The 21,665-nt window shown below is 36.6% G+C and overlaps 2 protein-coding genes across 3 annotated transcripts; both read right to left on the bottom strand.

The window, feature by feature from the left end:
• Positions 1–933: 933 nt before the first annotated feature.
• cdk9 (cyclin-dependent kinase 9 (CDC2-related kinase)) lies at positions 934–6,191 on the bottom strand. Its single transcript, XM_059525885.1, has 8 exons — positions 6,065–6,191; positions 5,169–5,282; positions 4,282–4,363; positions 4,085–4,175; positions 3,250–3,416; positions 2,942–3,113; positions 2,714–2,862; positions 934–1,832 (listed from the first exon to the last, which is right to left on the bottom strand). Exons 1-8 carry the CDS (start codon positions 6,103–6,105, stop codon positions 1,467–1,469), a joined length of 1,182 nt encoding a protein of 393 aa, XP_059381868.1. The 5' UTR covers positions 6,106–6,191; the 3' UTR covers positions 934–1,466.
• Positions 6,192–7,662: 1,471 nt separating this feature from the next.
• On the bottom strand, positions 7,663–20,968 carry fpgs (folylpolyglutamate synthase). Of its 2 annotated transcripts, none has more exons than XM_059525883.1 (15): positions 20,386–20,968; positions 17,148–17,276; positions 16,105–16,158; positions 15,957–16,021; positions 14,267–14,381; positions 12,115–12,192; positions 11,818–11,879; positions 10,766–10,868; positions 10,606–10,683; positions 10,381–10,525; positions 10,225–10,305; positions 9,773–9,923; positions 8,929–9,004; positions 8,679–8,826; positions 7,663–8,299 (listed from the first exon to the last, which is right to left on the bottom strand). In XM_059525883.1, the coding sequence occupies exons 1-15, from the start codon at positions 20,530–20,532 to the stop codon at positions 7,923–7,925; spliced, it is 1,809 nt and encodes a 602-aa protein (XP_059381866.1). In that variant the 5' UTR covers positions 20,533–20,968; the 3' UTR covers positions 7,663–7,922. The 2 variants fall into 2 exon arrangements, with proteins under 2 accessions (XP_059381866.1, XP_059381867.1); XM_059525884.1 differs by having other exon boundaries at positions 8,760–8,826; positions 20,386–20,965.
• Between the last annotated feature and the right edge of the window lie 697 nt (positions 20,969–21,665).

Genomic DNA, 21,665 nt, shown 5'->3' with positions numbered 1-21,665 from the left:
ATGTAACATTCCATACATTTTTGGAATTAAACCTTATGTTTGTGATATTTAGCAGGGAACAATAAATATTAAATAAATTATTAAATTAATACCTCAACAATAATTTTGTGTGATCAATTTGGTATTTTAAGCAAAATAATAACATATATACATAAAACAGTAAAATAATGAAGAATAATTTCCACAATTTAACAGTTTTAGTTGTTTTTGAGTAATAACAATAATAATAATAAATACCACATCTTACACTTTATTGAAAACACATGAACTGCAATTGACCATAATTGTTACAGTAAAAACACAATGTGTGCGCATGCACACACACTTTACTCTTCAAGACCTCCATTGTCTGTACAGCAATCCCAGCTACAGTAGTCAGGGGTCATTTGAGGAGTAAAGCCCCAAAAGCACTCCTTGTTGTCCATTTCCGTGGTGACCAGACCCACAGTCTTTGTGATGCTGGGTTCACTGTAGGTGACTGCACCAAGACTAGAAAATTCTAAATGACATTTATCCATCTAATAACTTCCTACATCAACGATATAGTTTGGAGAACCATTCATGCGGGTTCTTTGAGAAAGAAACTGTATTGAAACTGTAGACCATATGTTTTTCCAGAGTGAACTTTGACAGACTTTTTGGCTGGAATTTCAAAACTGGCTTCATTTCAAACATATATCATTACACCCTTTGACTGTGTCCTCAATTAAGGTCTGAGTATAGTTTAAGATAAGATCACACTTTTAATAAATAACTTAAAATTATTTTGTGTAAATACCTTGTCCAAGTATTGATTTGTTTAACGTTGACTTTAAGTCTTTATTACCAGTAAGTGAAAATACACAACTGGGTTTATTTGTGGGTGAAATTCACTTTCTTTTAAGTATTGACATGAATCTGACTTCAGTTATCTCCAGAAATCACAAAACAAGGTTGGTAAACGTGAAAGGATTTATTAGTGTAATTTACTTACAAGTAACTTATACACCAATATCCCAACACATACACATGATCTTACAAATAAAAACATCCTTTAAAAAAACTAAATTAACAATATCATCTGAAAAGATGATGACCAGGTGTTTAAATAATGGTTAATGGCTCTCTCAGACTAAACATCTTTTCAAATGTATTTTCAATGGGAAAAGCAGACTTGTCTCCAACACTACACTGAATCTGTCTGAAAGCAGAACGCACACTTATTATTTTTTCTCCCACAGTACAATGGCAGCACAATAAACTCATGCTGATTTTCTGGATCAGCTCAGTATGGATTCAGTAATTCATATAAACTGAACTCATCTCATCAATGATCACTATTTTTTTTGTAATCTAGATGTTAACACTAAACAACAGGAACTGTATCTGCCTGCTCTACTGATATCCAACACAACACTGTGATGAAACAATAACTCAAGATATTATATGGAAATGTCTTACATTTTGTCAGCAGCTGGCCGGATTAATCAAAAAACCCTTTCGAACTCTGATTGGCTGGTGGTGGCAGGGTTTCTGTTCTGATTAGCTGGCTGCTGGGGCATGTGACCTCTCCTGCGTGGCGGCGCCAGGTACTCAAACATGGAGGTGTTGTGTGTGGAGAGCATGTTTTTGAGGTCAGAGGGCATGGGGTCGGACCAGAAGAAGTCGTGGTTGAGAGCGTCGTCGCTGTCTATTCTCTGAGCCGGATCCAGAACCAGCAGTCTGTCGATGAGGTCCAGAGCGTACGGGTCTTTCACATAAGCCTTCAGTCTGTCCTTCACCTTACGCTTCTGACCCTTAGGAAGCTCCATCTTCTGATACAGCTCATACTTCTTATCCACACCGGGCCAAACCTGAGACAGCACACAATACAGATGCACGAATAAGACTTCAATATGAAACATGGATTCAAGTTTTACATTTATGATTTTTGTTTCATAAAATATGCAAATAAACATTATTTTAAATAAATATTTAAAAAGCCAACTTGAATTTAAGTTCTATATTTATGATTTTTATGATTTTTTGTTGTTGTTAAATATATACATTAATTCAAATGAATACAGAACATGAATTCAAGTTTCATATTTATGCTTTTGTATTCATGTCCTGATAAATTTAAGCCAAAAAAATCCAATAAAAACAAATAATATAATAATGACATTTTGAATCACATGAACTCAAAATTCATAATTATGATTTTTGTACTAATTTTGGTTGAATATAAGTAAATACAATTTTTACATTTTATAATCATGCCCTTTGTACTATATTTATATTCATGCCCTCTTTTTTTTTTTTGTTAAATAAATGTATGGCTATGCACAAATTCATATAAATATTGTTAAATATACGCATTACTCAAATAAATATAGAGCATGAATTCAAGTTTCATATTTATGCTTTTTTTACTCATTTTGCGAAATATGCAAACAGATTAAAAACAAGCATTTTTTTAAGCCCTTAAGCTTCATATTAATGTTTTTGTATTCATATCATGATAAATTTATTCATATCATGATAAATTTAAGAACTTTTTCTAGTTATTAAAAAAAACAAAAAAAAACTAAAACTTGCATGTATTTGTATAATAATGAAATGTTTAGCTCTTCCTTAGATTAATTTGACAGAAACGGATCAGAAGTGGACACTTTTGAACATGCTAACATTTAAAACAACGTTTGTGATCTGACCACCCAAATAGAGGTCTAAAGCCCAGTTGTGTGTGTGTTACCTCAGGAGTAACAGAGCCACACAGCTGACTGATGAGGGTGAGCTGGTGCTGTTCTGTGTTGCCCTGCATGATGGGACTCCTGGTCCACATCTCTGCCATGATACACCCTCCACCCCACAGATCTATGGGAGGCCCGTAGTCTCTCTCACCTGACAAAACAACAAATACTCACAGTGAAAAACCAATCATTAAATCCCACTGCAAGTGTTTAAGATGTATTTCACTTACCAAGCAGCAGTTCAGGTGGTCGGTACCACAGTGTGACGACCCGGTTTGTGTAGCGGTTCCCCTGACTGTTCTTAGCCAAACTAAAGGCTCTGGCCAATCCAAAATCAGCCAGCTTCAGAACGCCTTCTCTGGTGATCAGAACATTGGCCGCTTTCATGTCTCTGTGGAGGATCTGACACAAACACACAAAACACTCAGTCTGAGACTGGAAGCATCACAGAGACAACCCAGGGTTGTTTCTTAGTCACGTTTACATCAGATAATCTGTGAATGCAAGCAGGCAAGCTGTAAGCATCACACTATCTTACCTTGTTTCTGTGTATGTAGTAAAGTCCATTCAGCAGCATCTGCATCACCTTCTTGATCTCAGCCAGAGTGAATTTAACATTTGCGTTGCTCAGCAGTCCAGCTAGGTCGTGCTCACAGAAATCAAACACTAGATAGATGCTGCCCTTATAACGGTTAAACTGGGTGGCTGGAGAGGAAGAGAGGAGAAAAATAAACTTATAATAGTCCATAATCCTCATGTCAAAAACAAGACATCATGTAATTTAACACACTGTCTATTATTTGAAAAAGGGTGAGTTACAGTAACTCTAGTCATAGTTACACGGACTCCATACTTTTTGAATAATGAATTTACATTTATTCATTTAGCAGACGCTTTTATCCAAAGCGACTTACAAATGAGGACAGTGGAAGCAATCAAAAACAACAAAAAGTGCAATGATATATAAGTGCTATAACAAGTCTCAGTTAGCTTAACACAGTACACGTAACATGGGCTTTTAAATAATATTATAAAAACAAAAATAATAATTTAATTTTTTTTTACATGATTACTATGTTATGATAGTTATGACTGTCTAGCTGATGATATTTCAGCAGAGTGTCTTTGACATTTACAATTTTTACTAATTTCAATAACTTTTCCAGGCCTGAAATTCACAATTTAAAAATTTCTTGATATTTCCAGTTTGTCTATGACTGTGAGAAGGTGGAGATAAAGACATTAATGCTTTTAAAACCACATTCACAAGGAAAAAAAAAACAGCCATGCCATGCATTATTCATGAAAGCAGACACACACCATGGGAAGATTCAAATTAAACACGGATTGTGGATTGTGTAGATCTTCTTCACCTTTTGTCCTGCAGATCTCAATGAGGTTCACCACATTCTCATGTTTGAGCAGCTGTAAGATCTTGATTTCCCTCAGAGCTGTGATGGGAAACTGAGGAGAAGAGCACAAACATGTTAAGTTTTAGGTCTGCTTTTAAATCAAGAGTCCAATAACTATAACTTGATTTCTGTGTACGACAGATGCTACATGTTCTCACCCCTTCTTTCTCATTCTCCATAAGTACTTTTTTTAAAGCCACCTTCTTCCCTGTCTGTCTGTGTTTGGCCTTGAACACCTCCCTACAAAGAGAACACATGAGTGAACCACTCAACCTGATGGCTAATCCAGCCAGAAATCACTTTGGTTACTTCCAATCCAAAATATAGCAAAAGAAACAGTTCACCCCAAAATGACAATTTGCTTAATATTTCCTCAGTCTCAGAGTCACAGGTCATTCTTTTTCATCGAAAGCAGATTTGGAGAAAGGTATTATTGCATCACTGATAAAAACATCATAATATTCCACATGACTCCAGTCCATTAGTTATTTGTCCAGTGAAGTGAAAAGTTGTGTTCATTTGCAGAAAACAAATCCATTGTGGCATTTTAACTCTAAACCATCACTTCTGGCCAAATAATCCATAACAGCTCTTCCTAGATTGGAAAAAAAAATCTTGATCTGTGCATATTTATCACCTGATTCAGATATGACTTTTTTACTGGAGACTTAACCTTAGTCACTTAGTCAATGGTCTGAAGTGGAGAGAACAACTTGTGGATTATTGTGTTGTTTTTATCAGATGTTTGGACTCTCATTCTGACGGCACCTATTCACTGCAGAGCATCCACTGGTAAGCAAGTGATGTATTGCTACATTTCTCCAAATCTGATGAAGAAACAAACTCATCTACACTTTGGTTAGCCTGAGGAAGAAACAACAGGCTGCAAATACTCATTTTTGGCTGAACTATTCCTTTAATGACAATGACTCCTATAGGCACAACAGCCATTGTCTTCCTGACAGCGGATTACAACAGTAATAAAAAAGATCAAATGTATATTACGGTTTATTTACCTATACAAGCGTCACATAGGTTTACTCACCCGAAGGTGCCCTGGCCGATCTTCGCCAACTTCTCATATTTTGAGAATTCATCACAGAAGGGAAACTCGACCCCATCATAGTATTTAGACATGATGGCGGTTTCTCTGTCTGGCCTAAACACACACAACATAGACATTTGAGACCCTGGACTACAAAACCAGTCATAAGTAGCACAGGAATGTGAATTTATATATATATATATATATATATATATATATATATATATATATATATATATACAAACCATTTTTATTTATTTATTTTTAGAAATAACCAACAATACTTTGTATGGGTCAAAATGATACATTTTCCTTTTATACCAAAAATCATTAGGACATTAAGTAAAGATCGTGTTCCATGAAGATATTTAGTAAATTTCCTACCATAAATATATTTGTGATTAGTAAGATACATAGCTAAGGACTTCATTTCGACAACTTTAAAGGCGATTTTCTCAATATTTAGATTTTTTTGCACCCTCAGATTCCAGATTTTCAAATAGTTTCATATTTTCCTACTGCCCTAACAAACCATACATCAATTGAAAGCATTGTTTTTAAACACTCCTTACCACCTGATGTTCTTACATTGAGCTTAATATAATAACAACAACACTCGTACAGACGCATTTTGACAAATTTATGTTTTAAATACACACTAGTTCGTCTTATAAGAGGCTGTTTTGTCTGTGTGGGTGGTTTCGTGTTCTTTCGGCCCTCGACGAAGACAAACACCGAACCCACACGCGCAAATATCAGCTTTACACCGTCGTTTAACACACCAACTATATTTAAACGGTACAAATGTGTGCTTTACATGTTAAAGATAAACATAATACAGTTTTTAATATTTCAAATGACCGATAAAAGATAGATTATTGTTAAAATATTCGTACTTATCCCCACCGCCGGAGCTTCCGGTTTTGTCGCGTTGCATCCTTGCTGTTCCTCTGCGGTCCGCAGGACGGATTCAACCGGGTCAAGAAAACCTCTAGCGCCACCTGAAGGATCCGCGGTTATTACATGAAGATACTCTAGTCAAATGTGTTTATTTTTTAATTGTAGATTGAAACTTATTTTGATAAAACGTATTTTATCCGGCAAAACAATACCTAGAGTCATATCTCAATATGAGATGGATAGAAATTGGACATTGTATAAGAAGAAAAATAAAATAAATATTATTATTATATATATATAATAACAATTAATGCAATATAGACAAACAACTTTGAATTTTTATTCATTTTACATCTGGTATATACAGTACATAATGACTTTTAATAGGACTCTATGACACTTTAAGACAAGAGTGGTGTGATCTTTATTGATCAAAATTAATATTAAGTCGCATTATTGTTATAATTATCCAGTCTTTCATTTATAAAAAAAATTATCCCAAAACCAAGTTAGCATATTCAAAAATCCAGATTGCATTTAAAAATAGATTATACACTCTCCTGTCTACTATAGTAGATAAAATGCTACAAAAAATTATTACATTAAAATTCAAAACATTAGTCATATTTGATAGTCCTTTTTTTACACATCCAGACCTCTGATGTATACACACACACAAAACACTTAACATTTTTATTCACTATAAGCAGATGTGGGCACCAGTGTTGACACAATTTGAACATAATTTTAGTTAGAAGTGACACATTAATATTATATAATTTGAGAACTGTGTTATATATATGGCACAATTATTTCAGCGCTATAAAAAACAAAAACATTAACACTGATGAACAGGCAACCTGACTTTCTATTTCATGAATGGAAAGATCAGGTTAAAACATCAAAACTATAGTGTCAAGTAAAAAAAAAAAGATTGACAGAAAATGAACTGAATGCACTTTAAGTACTTCAGATTAAAGTATCCCAATAAAGTAAACATAAACAGCTCAAGTAGATTTGGATTTATGTGCTTTTTACATAAACTGGTCCAATGCTCTTCACGATGTAGAATGCATGGATTCAAGAAGAAAAGATTTCATCCATGATTTGCTGTGAATTTTACAGTAAAACAGAGTGATCTGTTGAAGGAATAGTTCACCCAAAAATTAAAACTAGCTGACAGTGTACTCGCCCTCAGGCCATCGGAAATGTAGCCGAGTTTGTTTATTAATCAGATTTGGAGAATCTATTTAGCATTACATCACTTGTTCAGCAATGGATCGTCTGCAGTGAATGGGTGTCATCAGAATGAGAGTCCAAACAGCTGATAAAAACATCACAATAATCCACACCACTCCAGTCCATCAGTTAACATCTTGTGAAGAAAAAGATGCATGATTATAAGAAACAAATCCACCATAATAAAGACATTTTTGCTTTAAACCTTTGATTTCAGTTAAAATATGGGTCCATAATACTGCTATCTACTTTTCAAAAGTTGTTTCAGTCAAAAAACCTTCATGATGAATTTTCTCACAAACATCCAACTTTTTCCCCTCACAAGACGTTAACTGTGTTAGCGGCATTATTGTGATGTTTTTATCAGCGGTTTGGACTCTCATTCTGCTGGCACCCATTCACTACAGATGATCCATTGGTGAGCAAGTGATGAATTTCTTTAAATCTGTTCTGATGAAGGAACAAATTCATCTACATCTTAAATGGTCTGAGGGCGAGTAAACTTTTTTGGGTGAACTACTCCTATGAGTGCTGGGACAGAGGGTTCAGGCACTGGGTGGCACACTCGCTGTGTTTGGCTGGATGTCTGGCACTGCAGACACACGCATATGTACATTATGAGTTTAAAGCAGGGTCCAGGTGTTTTAAAGCCCCTCCCACCAGGTGTAAACTACCTGTGATGAGGACGTGTATGTTCACAGCCTCTCGTAGCGGAGCGGCTTTGGCGTTTATGCTAGGTTTAACGGGTATGTCACATTTGTTTGGGTCTGAGAGTACCGAGTCCCTTCCCTGACTGATCCACTGCAGAGCGCTGAGGATGCAGGGAAACACCAGTGTGTGGCTGTGTCTTTCTGCCACCAATGGCAAACCGCCTCCGATCAGAAGCTCCGCCTCTGGTTTCTCCCCCTGGCCATTCAGAATGCGCCAGCTCTGCTGGTTGTCCAGGCAACGTGTGAGCATGTTCTCCACAGAAACGTTAAAGTTCTGTTGGTCTGAAGGACAGAGTGTGTTATTAAAATACAAAATGGAAATAAACCTACTTGTAATGCAGCATTCTCGTAATGCAAGTCATTTATCTGAAACAATCTTCATGTAAAATGATCAGGAATCTCACAAAAACTCAACATAACAGCACAAGGGAGTTCTCTCAAGGATCTCTATCTCATTGCAATTTTTTCCGGATAGCCTGATTTTGCTGTATATTCTGGCCAATACATCTATAAAGGCAAACTCTAAAAAGCCTTCATTGATCTTCATTCTAAAAGTTAAATTCATCCATAAAATGTTGCCAGGTTCAGCACACTTAAGACATCTTAAAACTGGGATCACCAAAAAATGTGGTCCTGAACCACTCAAAACATCTATCATCACCTCTTATTGATTGACTAGATCTCATATCATCTTCTGCGTCTGGATCTCTGACACAGGATGACGGCGGGAAGCGTCTCTTACCTGCATTACAGGTCGCTATGGCTTCTGTGATGTTTGGACAGAACACGGCGAAATCAAAAAGACAGGGCTACAACAAAGAACAAGTGTTAGAATGCTATTAATACAAACAAACATGAGTCTGATTGGCTTAGTGCAGATTAATAAGATTAAAAACTGTGAAATAACTCACTACGAGCAGTTTGAGCATAGCAGCACAGTCTCTCTCTCCTGTAGCGTTGAATAAGAGCACACTCACCACTGAACCCCTACAAACACACAGAGCATTAAACACAAATTAAACACTGTCTTTCTGTATTCTCCAGTTTCTACAACATCTTTAGATTTGCGTTTATAACTTTCAGTTTTAAAGTTACAATCACATTTTAGAAAGACAGATCGTTTTGGTTCTTATTTACATTTACACAGTTGCATCAAGCAGATGCTTTTATCTAAAATAACCTACAAAGTATTCATTTAAAACCTTGCGGTAAAGGGATAGCTCACCCAAAAACTCTGACATTAATTACTCACCTTCATGTTGTACCATCTTCTGAAAACAAATTAAGATATTTTTAATTAAATCCGACAGCTCTCTGACCCTGCATTGACAGGACGCGACTGAAAAGTTAACATACCAGAAAGGTAGTAAAGACATCGTTAAAATAGTCCATGTGACATCAGTGATTCAACCGTGATGTTATGAAGCTATGACAATACTTTTTGTGCACAAAGAAAACAAAAATAATGAATTAATAAAAATAAAACAATTCTGATGTCAAATGGACTATTTTACCGATGTCCTTGCTATATTTCTGTGCCTTGATCGTGGTAGTTCCCTTGCTGTCTATGTGAGGGTCAGAGAGCTCTCGGATTTGATCAAAAATATCTTAATTTGTGTTCTGAAGATGAACGAAGGTCTTTGTTTGGAAAGATACTAGGGTGCATAATTAATGGGAGAATTTTTATTTGGGGTGAACTATCCCTTTAATAACACCATGTTCTACTGTCAGAGTAAAAGAGGAAGGCCTTCTCACCCTGCATTTCTCTCATGTTGTGGTGCGATCTCATTGAACCAGCGGACACAGGCCTGCATGCTGCGTGTGGTATGAGCTCCATCCAGGAAGTACGTCACAGGACCGTGTTTTAGTGTTTGATTGCGCCCAGGCCACTCAGTCTCTGCAAGACCTGTGAAAACATCATATATATTACCTACAACTGCTGAATGCACTTTGACGTTTCCAAGACTGTGATTTAGTAATTTTAGTGATTAAACATCAGGACAAGTAACCAAAAGGCTGCAAGTTCAAGTCTCAAAAGTGGTCATTTTAATAACATATCTGAAAAGGAATTTTTGCATGAAATACATTTTAAAATGCAGCAATAACATCCCTGTCTGTTGCTCATTTCTGCCCATGTAGGCAGCACAGATCAGAGCAGTTCACTAGGTTTAAAAAAAAAAAAAGATGTATAGTGTGTTTTTCCAGACCTTTTATCATTGCAGGACTGGGCTGAAAGGCTTGAGCTGGACTCACACCATTGAACTCCACTGAAGATGATGACACAGGATCTGAGGAACAAACAGCTGATTAAAAACACAATCAGAGGTATGTGAACAAACACACAAACAGTCAGAAACACGCACCTGGGAGGAAGTGTCTCTGCAGCCAGGTGTGAGAGAGCTGTAGAGCCAGAGAAGCATTACTGCGCTGATGATGACCGGCTAAACCCAACCGGAGTGAACCCTCGCTCTGATACTCCTCCAGATCAGGACACACTGATAACGAACACTGAGAGAGAAACAGAGAACAATGTGAGAACATTGTCTGCCATCTGAATTGTGACTTTAGTGCATGTTTGTATTCCTCACCCCGATTTCTTCTGCTCTCTCTTGAAGCACCTTCATCGGCCCATCAGGCTGTTTGACCGTGAATGCAGGAACTCCTGGCTGCAATAAACACATTCACTGAAAATCCTCTTTACGTGCAAGGTTTTTGATTCTTTTTCACACAAGAGCCACAAATAATCACCTTAAAAATCCCTCCTTTCTGCCAGGCAATTTTCTCAATGGTGTCTCCCAGTATGCTGGTGTGATCTATGCCTAAAGAGGAGACGCCACACACCCAGGGACGCCTAGGAAAAACATTTTAATAAATTAAACCTCAATCACTTTTATAATGAAGCGTATCATTTCTGTCCCATAAGCAGCACCAAACGTAATCACAAAATAAGTTTCAACTAAAAAAAAAAAAAAATCCACCTGGATAGTTGTGATCTTGAAAAATCTTAGATATTATACACATCACCTTTAACAGTGTCATTTCAACCCTCCACAACCTTCCGGTTATTAATACAGGGTTTGTAGGATTCATTTTGTAGTACTTTAATGATTACAAATTATTACCACACTAAATGGTAAAACACATATGAAAGATTTTACATAAATGATTCAACTTGTATGAACTGGGTCTGTATTTCAGGTTTGCATTAGGCTTGCATGTATTTGTTTCTTACAAACACACAGCTTTTCAATTCAAGACATTATCTGATGGACTGGAGTCGTGTGGATTATTGTGATGTTTTTATCAGCTGTTTGGACTCTCATTCGGGCGGCACCCATTAACCCCACTGGTGAGCAAGTGATGAAATCCTCAACTTCTTTAAACCCTTCTACGTCTCGGACGGTGAGTCCCTGTTCATCAAATTGTCATTTTTGTGTGAACTATTCCTTTAACGCTTTAGAAAGATTGTGTGTGCAACTAAAGCAAAGGTGTTTTTGAATAAAGAGAAGCTGTCATTATTAGGTGTTCTTGAGCATAAGATCATATAAAATTTCTTTATTTTCACGGTTCATATTGTCAGTCAGGATTATTACTGATAGGATAGGATCAATGACACTCATGAAGAATGCCGATCAATGATTGGCTGATTCGACAGGAATGTGTCATGCTTGAAATATGAAAAGCCAAATGAATGGAGATTAAATGGAGTTCACACTAGACTAGAGCAGCACAAAGATAGTATTAGACATGCTACACTGAAGCAGAAGGGAAAGAGACAAAGCAGAAGTGTGCTGTGATACCTGATGATATTAGTGCAGTCATACGCTCCACCGATCCCAACCTCAAAGACAGCCAAATCAACCTGCACAGAGGCAGAGACGTACACAGAAATCAGGTGAAGAACAATAACCATAAGCATTTATAATAAAGGACAAGGATGCCGGAGACAAAATAATTCAACTTTGACACCGCTGATAAGATGATAACGGAGTAATAAAAAGCCAGCAGTAGATTAATCACTATTAAATATGTTGATCAGGCTCAACTGTTGTTATAAAATGATTACAGATAAAACACAGTTCAGTAATGTTGCTCACCTTCTCCTGCAGAAAGATGTGAAAGGCCAAGATGGTGAGAAAGCGGAAATAAGCAGGCATGCTGCCACAATGTGCATCCTGAAAAGTTAAACACCAACGTTAGGACAAAGAAAGCCTTTAAAAATCACTAATATCACAGCTGTACACTGCCATTTAAAGGATACATGAATGCAGATTTTCAAAGAAACATTTTGGGTTCGGTTCTTTCCTCACATGATTGACACGCTGTCGAGATTATGCAATTACATGACCAGACGCCTCGCATTTACACTTAACACGGTTAACATGGAACAGATGCGAATGTAACAGAGCAGCCAGCAGGAAACATGCACTGCTTTCATAGGAACTAAAGCATAAAACTCAAGAACTAGATCATTGTTTAAAGCTACCACTTCTTCACACATGCACAAGTAAATCTTGCAAATTTTGTTTAATTATATTTTTTCCTTGAAGGTTTCTTGCATGAAAATCATTCATTAAACTAAATTTGCAATTATTGATATGTGGAGGTTAGCTGATCACAATAGTGATTGTGATCTGAATACATTCATATTTTCATGTATTAACATTTCACACTATCATCATATGTTACATATGTTACCATCATAATTCATGACTAGTGTTTCAGTATTCGGTACCGATACCAGTGAAAATCCACGGTTCTTGGTACCAATTTCGGTACCAAAGCAAAACACAAAAATATGATAATTAAAAAAAACTAAAAACTTTTTAATCACTAAAAATAAAACCAATGCCATTCTTTATACTTATTTACAATTGTGTTTAAAGTTCTTCTACAAGTAATATAATTATGAAAAATTAAAAGACAATTTAAATTTGGGTGAAACTTGTTTACTGTTTATGAAATTTAAACATTTTATTTTTTTGGTAAATAAAGGGGATTTGCTATTAAAATTAAAACATGGAAGAAATATTGTGTGATTAATTTTTAATTAACAGTAGTAGCAGTATCACATACATTTTACAAAATAATAGTAATATTTCTAGCACAATGCCTTTATGTAAAAATGAATTTGTAATGAATGCATATTTGTCATTTATCTGAAATTAAGAATGGTGGTGATGCTTAACATATTTTTGTTCATTGAGGGTTTCTGTAAAAAAAAAATAGTAATAGATCATAATAATTATTATTAAAAGATAATAATACTACTAATTCTACTACCATACTAACAATATACAATGCACTATGGATTGATGAGCTGCTGGGTTCATGAATATTAATCACGTTGTCTGCGTTCGGTCGAACTGATTTGCTGAAATCAAAACAGGGACGGTAAAAGATGAGCGCCAGCCAATGAAATTGACATTTGCGCATTAGCTCCGCCCACTACCGGAGAAACCGGCATATCTACTGCTTGTTCGAAAATATGAATAATTCTAAATGAACTACATTATTTTGACAGTAGAAGACAACGAAGAATATAGTTTACATGTAGCATGTCGATTCAGCGTGGTAAGACTCTCGCTCTCTCTCTTTGCATGTGTGAGAAACAGAGCTATTAGCAAAGCGACGGCGAGTCGTGCTCCTTCACACAGAGTTTACAGCTTGGCAAATACCATAGACAGTAAAAGAGGCAAATACAGTTGTACTGTGCGTCCATTGAGATGAATTGAAAAGTACAGATCGCTTGATGTAGAGAGAACTCTGAAGCGCTCAGTCAGTGTTCAGCGAGTGAAAATATATCTGCGCCAATCTTATAATAGCCTCGAACACACACACACTGGCGAGTAAAATCTAATTTGATTAATTTATGCTAACTTTGACAAATTCCGTGACTGTCCATATTAAAATTTAAGTTTCATTTTCATGACTGGATTTTGAGATTCCGTCCGCGTTTTCTGCTTCGCGGAAATCATAGCGCTGTATGGCATCCAGAACCGGGTTTGAACGGGTCCTCGGTACCACCGGTACTTAAAGAAACCTGGTACCGTGACATTTTCATTTTTTTAGTACCGACTTGGTACCGAAGTACCGGGTCTTTTGACAACACTATTCATGACTCAACCGTTTTTTACCATCCGTTTTCAAAAACTGTCTGGTATATAAACAACGTAGGAAGAAGTTTAATTGGTGAATGTTAGAGAATGCCTACATTACATACTGTCTTAAAAACACAGTCCGTCTCACCTTTGTCTCCTCCAGTCGACAATACACCTGCCAGAAGTATTTGGTGAAAAGCTCTTTTCCTATTGGCTGCCCGTTGATTCTGATTCGCTCTCTCACTTGTACCAAATGAGGTGAACTAAAGAGAGATTGCAGAAAACAAACATCACACAAATCAAGCTACACAATAAAGAGAACACAGTCAATGTAACGACTTTACTACAGTGTTTGTTTAAGGCCTTAAAGGTTTCACTGTGAACAACAGTTGGTGATTATGTACTAGGGCTGCACGATGTGTCGTTTAAGCATCGATATCGCGATGTACGAATCCACGATAGTCACATCGCAGGATGTGCGATGTAGGCTGTCGTAGTTGATCCGTTATTCATTAACTGTACGGGCCAGCTACTCCCCTGCCCTTGACGATTCGCGGATTAATTGCACAGCTTAACCATCATAGAGTGAAAGTTTATAATTGACAGGACTGAAAACCACATGCAAGTTTAACAGGGCAGAGAGAGAGGGAGCGCGAGAGAGAGAGAGAGCGCGAGATAGACAGGGAGAGAGAGCGCGCGCGAGAGAGAGACAGAGAGAGCGAGAGAGACAGAGAGAGAGAGAGCGCGCGCGCGAGAGAGACAGAGAGAGAGAGAGAGAGAGACAGGGAGAGAGAGCGCGCGCGAGAGAGACAGAGAGCTAGAGAGACAGAGAGAGAGAGAGACAGAGCGCGCGCGAGAGAGACAGAGAGAGAGAGAGGGAGCGCGAGAGAGACAGAGAGCGCAAGAGAGACAGGGAGAGAGAGCGCGCGCGAGAGAGACAGAGAGAGCGAGAGAGACAGAGAGAGAGAGAGCACGCGCGAGAGAGACAGAGAGAGAGAGAGCGCGCGCGAGAGACAGGGAGAGGGAGCGTGCGCGAGAGAGAGAGAGCGCGCGCGAGAGAGACAGGGAGAGAGAGCGCGCGTGAGAGAGACAGAGAGAGAGAGCGCGTGAGAGAGAGACAGAGAGAGTACATTAGAAGTACCATCAATGTTTATAGAAATGTATATGGATTTATTTTGCATGTATTTTTTGTTTCTTATGAATATATATGTATTTTTGTTTTGTTTGTTTCTATTCTGCTATGTACAATGCTTTGGCAATATGTACCTTTGTATGTCATGCCAATAAAGCAATATGAATTGAATTGAGAGAGAGAGAGAGACCGAGAGAGAGCGAGCCGTTTTCAAACAACACGAGCGCTGTCTTGCTCTCTCTCCCTCAAGCATATTAATCAATTGACACGATGGTGTCGATGTTTAAATCATTTAAAATGAGAATGTAAGTGTGCTCACCCCATTTTTGTTTGTAAGAAAAAATATCGCAATATATATCGCAGAAAAATAAAATATCGCAATGTCATTTTTTCCCAATATCGTGCAGCCCTATTATGTACTGTAAATCATTAAGTTTGAGCTAAAGTTCAACAAAACCTAGGACAGACTGATTACGTCATTCACACGGTAATACTGACACGGCACATAGCTTTACTTTCTCCTCAAAGAACTGGTTTATTTGAGTGGACAGATCAAGCAAAGTTCATACATGTGCATGCATGAATAAACAGTGGAGTTATGCAACACTTACACAGATTTAAAACCCTGCTGCACCCACAATCACTAAAGAATGACTGTAAACATGTTTATCTCCAAACACTGAATTATTATGACTGGTTATAATACCTGTAGAATCCAGTCCGGAAGCCATAGTTTCTCAAAATCTGTTCTGTAAAGGCACATGTTGAACCCTAAAAAAATATATATACTTTCAGCATTTTGTTGCACTTTTATAACTTGATGGAAATTTTTACTGAAAGGTGAACAGGTTTACCTTTCCTTTCGTTCCAGTTACATGAATAATATTTAGACGATCAAGTTCATCTACCTGAGGACAAACAGGACACATAAGCACATTGTGAATGGTTATTTAGAAAACATATTCCAATTAAAATATGGATGTGAACATGTTTCAACAAGTAAAGATACGATTCACGATATGAAGCAGAGTTTAGTTGTTTTTGGCTTCCAATGAGCGGTCACAGTTAAGCAGATATTGACTATAATGGCTTTAAATGTATTTTATAATAGTTTTACTATTATAAGCATTATACTGTTTAAATAATGTGTCATTTATATTTATGAGTCTCTTGTTTTTATAAATAAATAATGTGAAGTGTTTTTATGTGCCATCTTACTCAATTAAAAAAAAATTTTTTTTTGAAAAAATAAAATTAAGTCCCCTTCATTTGTAAATAATTCAATTCACTGGATCTGGATGTAGGCATTCCCACTTAGTTATTTAAGCTCCAAAAATATACAAAGGCTAAATCATAATAAATCTGGAAAATATTATTTACTATTAATTTTGTAACTAAAATAAAAACTGGAACATGTTTCAACAAGTCAAAATAAGGAAAAAGACTTTTATGACTCTCATCTGTTGCTTTGTGTCCATCAAGTTGCAAATAAAAAGATATAATTTAACAAAAATGAAAAAAAAAAATTCTATTTAATTTGTAATGTATTTAATTTTCCCAAAATAGTCAGTGACACATTATACACAAAAATGCACAAAGGCTAAAGCATATGCTTACAGAGATTTGATGATTTGATTTGATGGCACACTGGCATTTATTGATGCATTTAATGCTGGTATTTAAATATTTTTTACACAATGTTGTCCTAATTCACAGAAATTGTATATTATCCACTCACTAAGCTGTCAATTAAATCTCTTAATCAGCCAAGGATTAATGATGCACAAATATCATTAATGCAGTTAGTGTGATATAAAAGCACTCCTACAGTCATATAAGGATGTTGGCGATACCATTCACTCCAATCATGAGTGTTTTAGTGTTGTGAAGCTGATACCTTGAGTCCTGCCCGCTGGAGGAAGCCTCTCATGGCCTGCAGCTGGAGCTGAGGATGACCTCTCTCTCTCTTCACCTGCTCCAGCGCGCTGGCGTTCGTCTGGAGGGTGTTGAGGGTGCAAACCGCATCCTGAAACACATTCATAATGCTACAGGATCTCAAAGATTTCATGCCATCTCAGACAACAGCTCTGGAGCTCACAAAACTATCATGTTATAAACTATCATATAACTTGCTATACAAGTGTAATTTTGAGCTGATATTCAGAGGATAGCCAGATGTCCATGTGAAGATTTAGCCCCTACAGAATGAGGCTTTATTCTTGCTTTACTAACAAAACCTGAACTTCTGAACTCTTTCATAATAGTAAGTCAATGTTTAGCCAGAATATCTGGTTTATACAGTACAATCAAATTACAACTGTCAAATAAAATCCTAATATGTTTTTATTGCTTAATGTTTTGGTTGGTTGGTAAAAGTGATCTGATGAATCAAACGAGGCAAAATATAATCGCATATATTAACAAAATAAAACCTCCTTGACTAGTGACATATGAGTAGGCAAATCCTGACACCATAACAAATCTGGGGAAACCTCTAAAAAAAAAAATCTAAGATATGCAAGTAGTTTAATAAACGTGAATATTACAATTAGTGCTGACAAACAATTAATCACATGCAAAATAGAAGTTTCTGTTTCCATAATATGTGGGTGTACTGTGTATATTTCTTATGTATTTATAAATACATACATGTTCAGGATATATTTTGAAAATATTTACATACATTGACATGTTTATATTTATATTCATTAAAAATGGTAAACTAACACTTATTTTGGATTTGATTAATCTTTGACAGCACGAATTACAATACTTTCATGTTCTTAAAAAAGCATACTATTCTACTACTATACCATGTACATATTACATAAAATATATAAGCAACGCATTCAGTAATTGTTATTTTACCGTCTTTTTGATTTCTCTTCATGTCCTATATTTCAAATATAATATAATATAATAATTAATATAATCTCCTACAGTTTTAACCTTAAAGGAATAAATTCAGCATTTTGTCAATATTCCAAATGTTAACAATTCTACCAATAAATCTTTTTGTGACACTGACTAATAATTTTACATGTCAGATTTTACATCTACTGTATCAATCTTTACCTATTTATCTGATAAACAAACACAAGGGATACAAGAGTCTACCATAACTGGATGTTTTCTACACACACATAAGTTAATCCTCAGTTATGGCTGCCTGAGCACATGGTTTTATGAAAGTAAGCAGAATATATGGCAAGCCGTTTTGACAGCTATTGCTATTACTAGTATCTATTTTTATGTTAATTCTTGTAAAACATAAGTAAATAATCCAATTAGCCTTTCGCCGAGCCCCGCCCCGCTTAGTTACTGTTGCTACTTCCGACAAACAAATGGTCAAACACGACCAGCGCGACAGATTGCCATGATGGGAAGAGGTATACCCGTGCGTGTCAGTGACATTTTTTGGAGTAATACCTCCGCGATATCCTCCAGATCGAGGCAAAAGGGGTTACAGTATGCCGTGGAGGGAAAAAAAACGAAATCTAAGAAACACCATGACCTGTACCTCAAATGCAACCAGCACAGCCTTGTGTACCAGTCATGCTCTTGCACTGCTGGGAAAGTTCTCTTTTATATGTTATGGTCTATTATTGTCTATTGCGAGTAGCTATTTTTAGTATTATCTTGGTGAGTAAAGGTTTTAAAAATGATAACTAAATACTAATTGAGTCTTAAATGCATAATGTAGACATATAGGCTAGCCTATATAGGCCAATGTTGGCATTATTCTTTTATTAAATTTCAGCTGCTATGGCGAAGCAAATAAGTCTTTATTTTAATTAATTTCATTATTGCCAAATACCCATCTTAATTTAGAAATTATCTTAATTAAATTTTTTTAAGAAAGACTCATTTTTATTGGTGCGTTGGCCTATTTATAGGCTAAATGAGTCTATACCTAGGGCTATTTAGAGTTCTGAGATGTTAAGATGTCACAGAGGACTTATTTCTTTGTTCAAACTTCCAAGTGGCCTATTATGTTAGTCATGTATAAATTATGTTAAAACATGTATAAATGACTCATTCTTGACAAAAGGCAAAAGAGCTGTGTGCGTTCGTACATTTGAATAGGCCTAATGTTGGGCTGTAAACGGGTTCGGGCTTTTAAAAAGCTGTCAATCAAAATGTACTTGTCTGGTTCGGGCCGAAATCTGTCGGGCCCGGGTCCTGTCGGGCCTAACTTTTAAGGCCCGATTACAGCTCTATTCTAGTGTCCGATTTACAAACGCCGTGGGCGCACCGCTTCACCATCTTGCTTGGAGTCAAAGTTTGTCGGAACTGCCTCACATAGTAACGGTTGCTATGATGTGTGATTGGACAATGGCCGTTTTGGCGGAGGGGCCGGCGAAAGGCTAATTGAGAAATAACTGCAAGACTAATGAATAAAATCCTAGTACTAATTTCTTTGCTATCCAAACAGTGACAACTTTCTACTAATTTGTTATTTGTATCAACTTGCCTTTTGTTACCAGTTGCTTGTTATTACCAGTGACTAGAAGCAAAGAAATAAGTTGCATCGCATAAATAAAATGTTGTTAATAGAAGGTTCGTTATAGATAACTAACTACCTTTCTAATCTTTGTGTTCTATCTATTTTCTTTTAATTTATTATACAATTATAAAAAAGGCCTCTGGTAACTCTAGCTTGCTTTATTCTTTTTCTATTCTGTTGTCTTTTTATTTCTTATATTATTTAAAAGCACTTGCTACGTGTACTGCGTTTAAGCTAAGTGAGACTTGTTATAGCACTTATATATCATTGCTTTTTGTTGTTTTAGACGGTTTCTATTGTCCGCGATTTGTAAGTCGCTTTGGACAAAAGCGTCTGCTAAAAGACTAAACGTATATGTAGATGAATGTCTATACGGCTTGCCATAAGAATATGTATTGACTTCAATGGAACGCACTCTCGCCCTGAGCTCATTACGCGGAAAAAATTGCCGCCCTTTGATTTTAAATTAACGGCTGATGTTATGAATCAGCCGCGTGCGCTGGATTTACCGCGCTATTTTAGCTGAGCCCCCCAAAAAAGTGCAAACAAAACGCACAAACTCAACAATTATTGGTAATAATTTCCATACATCCAGTACATGTTAACTTATGGACGAAGTCTGCGTTACCTGGTAGTCCATTCTTCGGAGCCGCGGAGCAGCTTTGGTGCTGGAGAGTCTCACTGACAGCTCGGTGACTTTGGTCCAGAGTCGGTTGTGCGCGGGAACCTCGCTACACGCGCGTACACGCTCCAGCACGCGGAACAAGCGCAGCATGGTGACCCAGAGACAGCAGGAAGCAGCTCCTAATTTAGGGGGTTTTCCTGTCACGCCTCCTTCCTTCTCACCGTAAAGATTTCAGTACTGTTTACTATTGCCAGCGCGAGTGATAACAATTTGGCGCATTCGATTAAAAAGAGAATTCAAATATGATTTGTGATTCGAGGAATTCAAGGAGGATTAAAAAATCAAGAAGCTGCAGAGCGGTTAGTTGAGTATCCGTAACATTTCCAGTTAGCTGTCGATTCAGAGCACTATTTCAACCAGGCTGCGTGTTAATGGCTTGAGAGAAAGACGGCGCGGTGCACAGCTGCATGTTAAAAAACTGCATTTCTCTGGGTTGCCATGCAGTGCTGCAAAATGCTTCTCGCGTGTCAGCTGTCTGCAAGAGCCAGCGCACAGCTCGTACTGCGCATGCGCGCTCTCACTTATAATGACGCAACACCGCCACCTACTGGATAGAGCTGGATATAAAAGCGTCACTTATAATTTTTTTTTTTTTTTTTTTTTTATTAGAACAATATCAATTTACAAACTCAAATGGGAAACAATAGCTTGCATATGACAAAATATACACTATTCCAGTCACATCTCCATCATACATAAATGACTGTGTATATATATACAGATATATCACTACATACAATAACAATAAACAAAACAAAAATACTTTAAACATTTCAGGGGGTTGCAAAAAAAAAAAAAAGGCACATTTTTTTACCAGTCTTAAAAGGAAAGAGACTCATACATGGTTTTATACAGATCTTCGTGGTATTGATTATCTTTGGATAAGAGTTTCAAAGATTCTAAGTATTTATGACATTCATTTTTAAAGCAGTTTAAAGAGGGTTTACTGTTATTCCACTTACTTTTATGTATATGATATTTACCCATTGTGATAATAATGTTTAACATCAATGACATATTTTTCGAAAGACCATCTATCAGCAAAAACCAAAACCTGAAACAAATTTATTGATGGAATACCAGTGTTGATATCAATATTTAGCCAGCTGTAAAGATCCTGCCAGAACTTTAATGTGACTGGACAAGAGAAAAATAAATGTTCTCGTCACTTATAAATCAACTCCGCTATCAAGTTTGATTGAGCTTTATAGTTTTGTGTTTAT

Source organism: Carassius carassius, chromosome 36 (assembly GCF_963082965.1).
Source record: "Carassius carassius chromosome 36, fCarCar2.1, whole genome shotgun sequence".
In the NCBI taxonomy this organism is placed as follows: domain Eukaryota; kingdom Metazoa; phylum Chordata; class Actinopteri; order Cypriniformes; family Cyprinidae; genus Carassius; species Carassius carassius.
Note: the sequence above shows the minus strand (reverse complement) of the source record. Positions and strands in the feature narration are given on the sequence as shown.

Coding starts and splice junctions, on each gene's coding strand:
- cdk9 (XM_059525885.1), bottom strand. CDS start 6,105: ATGCAACGCGACAAAACCGGAAGCTCCGGCGGTGGGGATAA. Junction 5,283..6,064: donor AGCTCCGGCGGTGGGGATAA/GTACGAATATTT, acceptor GTGTGTGTTTAG/GCCAGACAGAGAAACCGCCA. Junction 2,863..2,941: donor ACCACCTGAACTGCTGCTTG/GTAAGTGAAATA, acceptor TTGTTTTGTCAG/GTGAGAGAGACTACGGGCCT.
- fpgs (XM_059525883.1), bottom strand. CDS start 20,532: ATGCTGCGCTTGTTCCGCGTGCTGGAGCGTGTACGCGCGTGTAGCGAG. Junction 10,526..10,605: donor AGAGAGCAGAAGAAATCGGG/GTGAGGAATACA, acceptor TTTCTCTCTCAG/TGTTCGTTATCAGTGTGTCC. Junction 8,300..8,678: donor ATCTAGTCAATCAATAAGAG/GTGATGATAGAT, acceptor TCTGTCCTTCAG/ACCAACAGAACTTTAACGTT.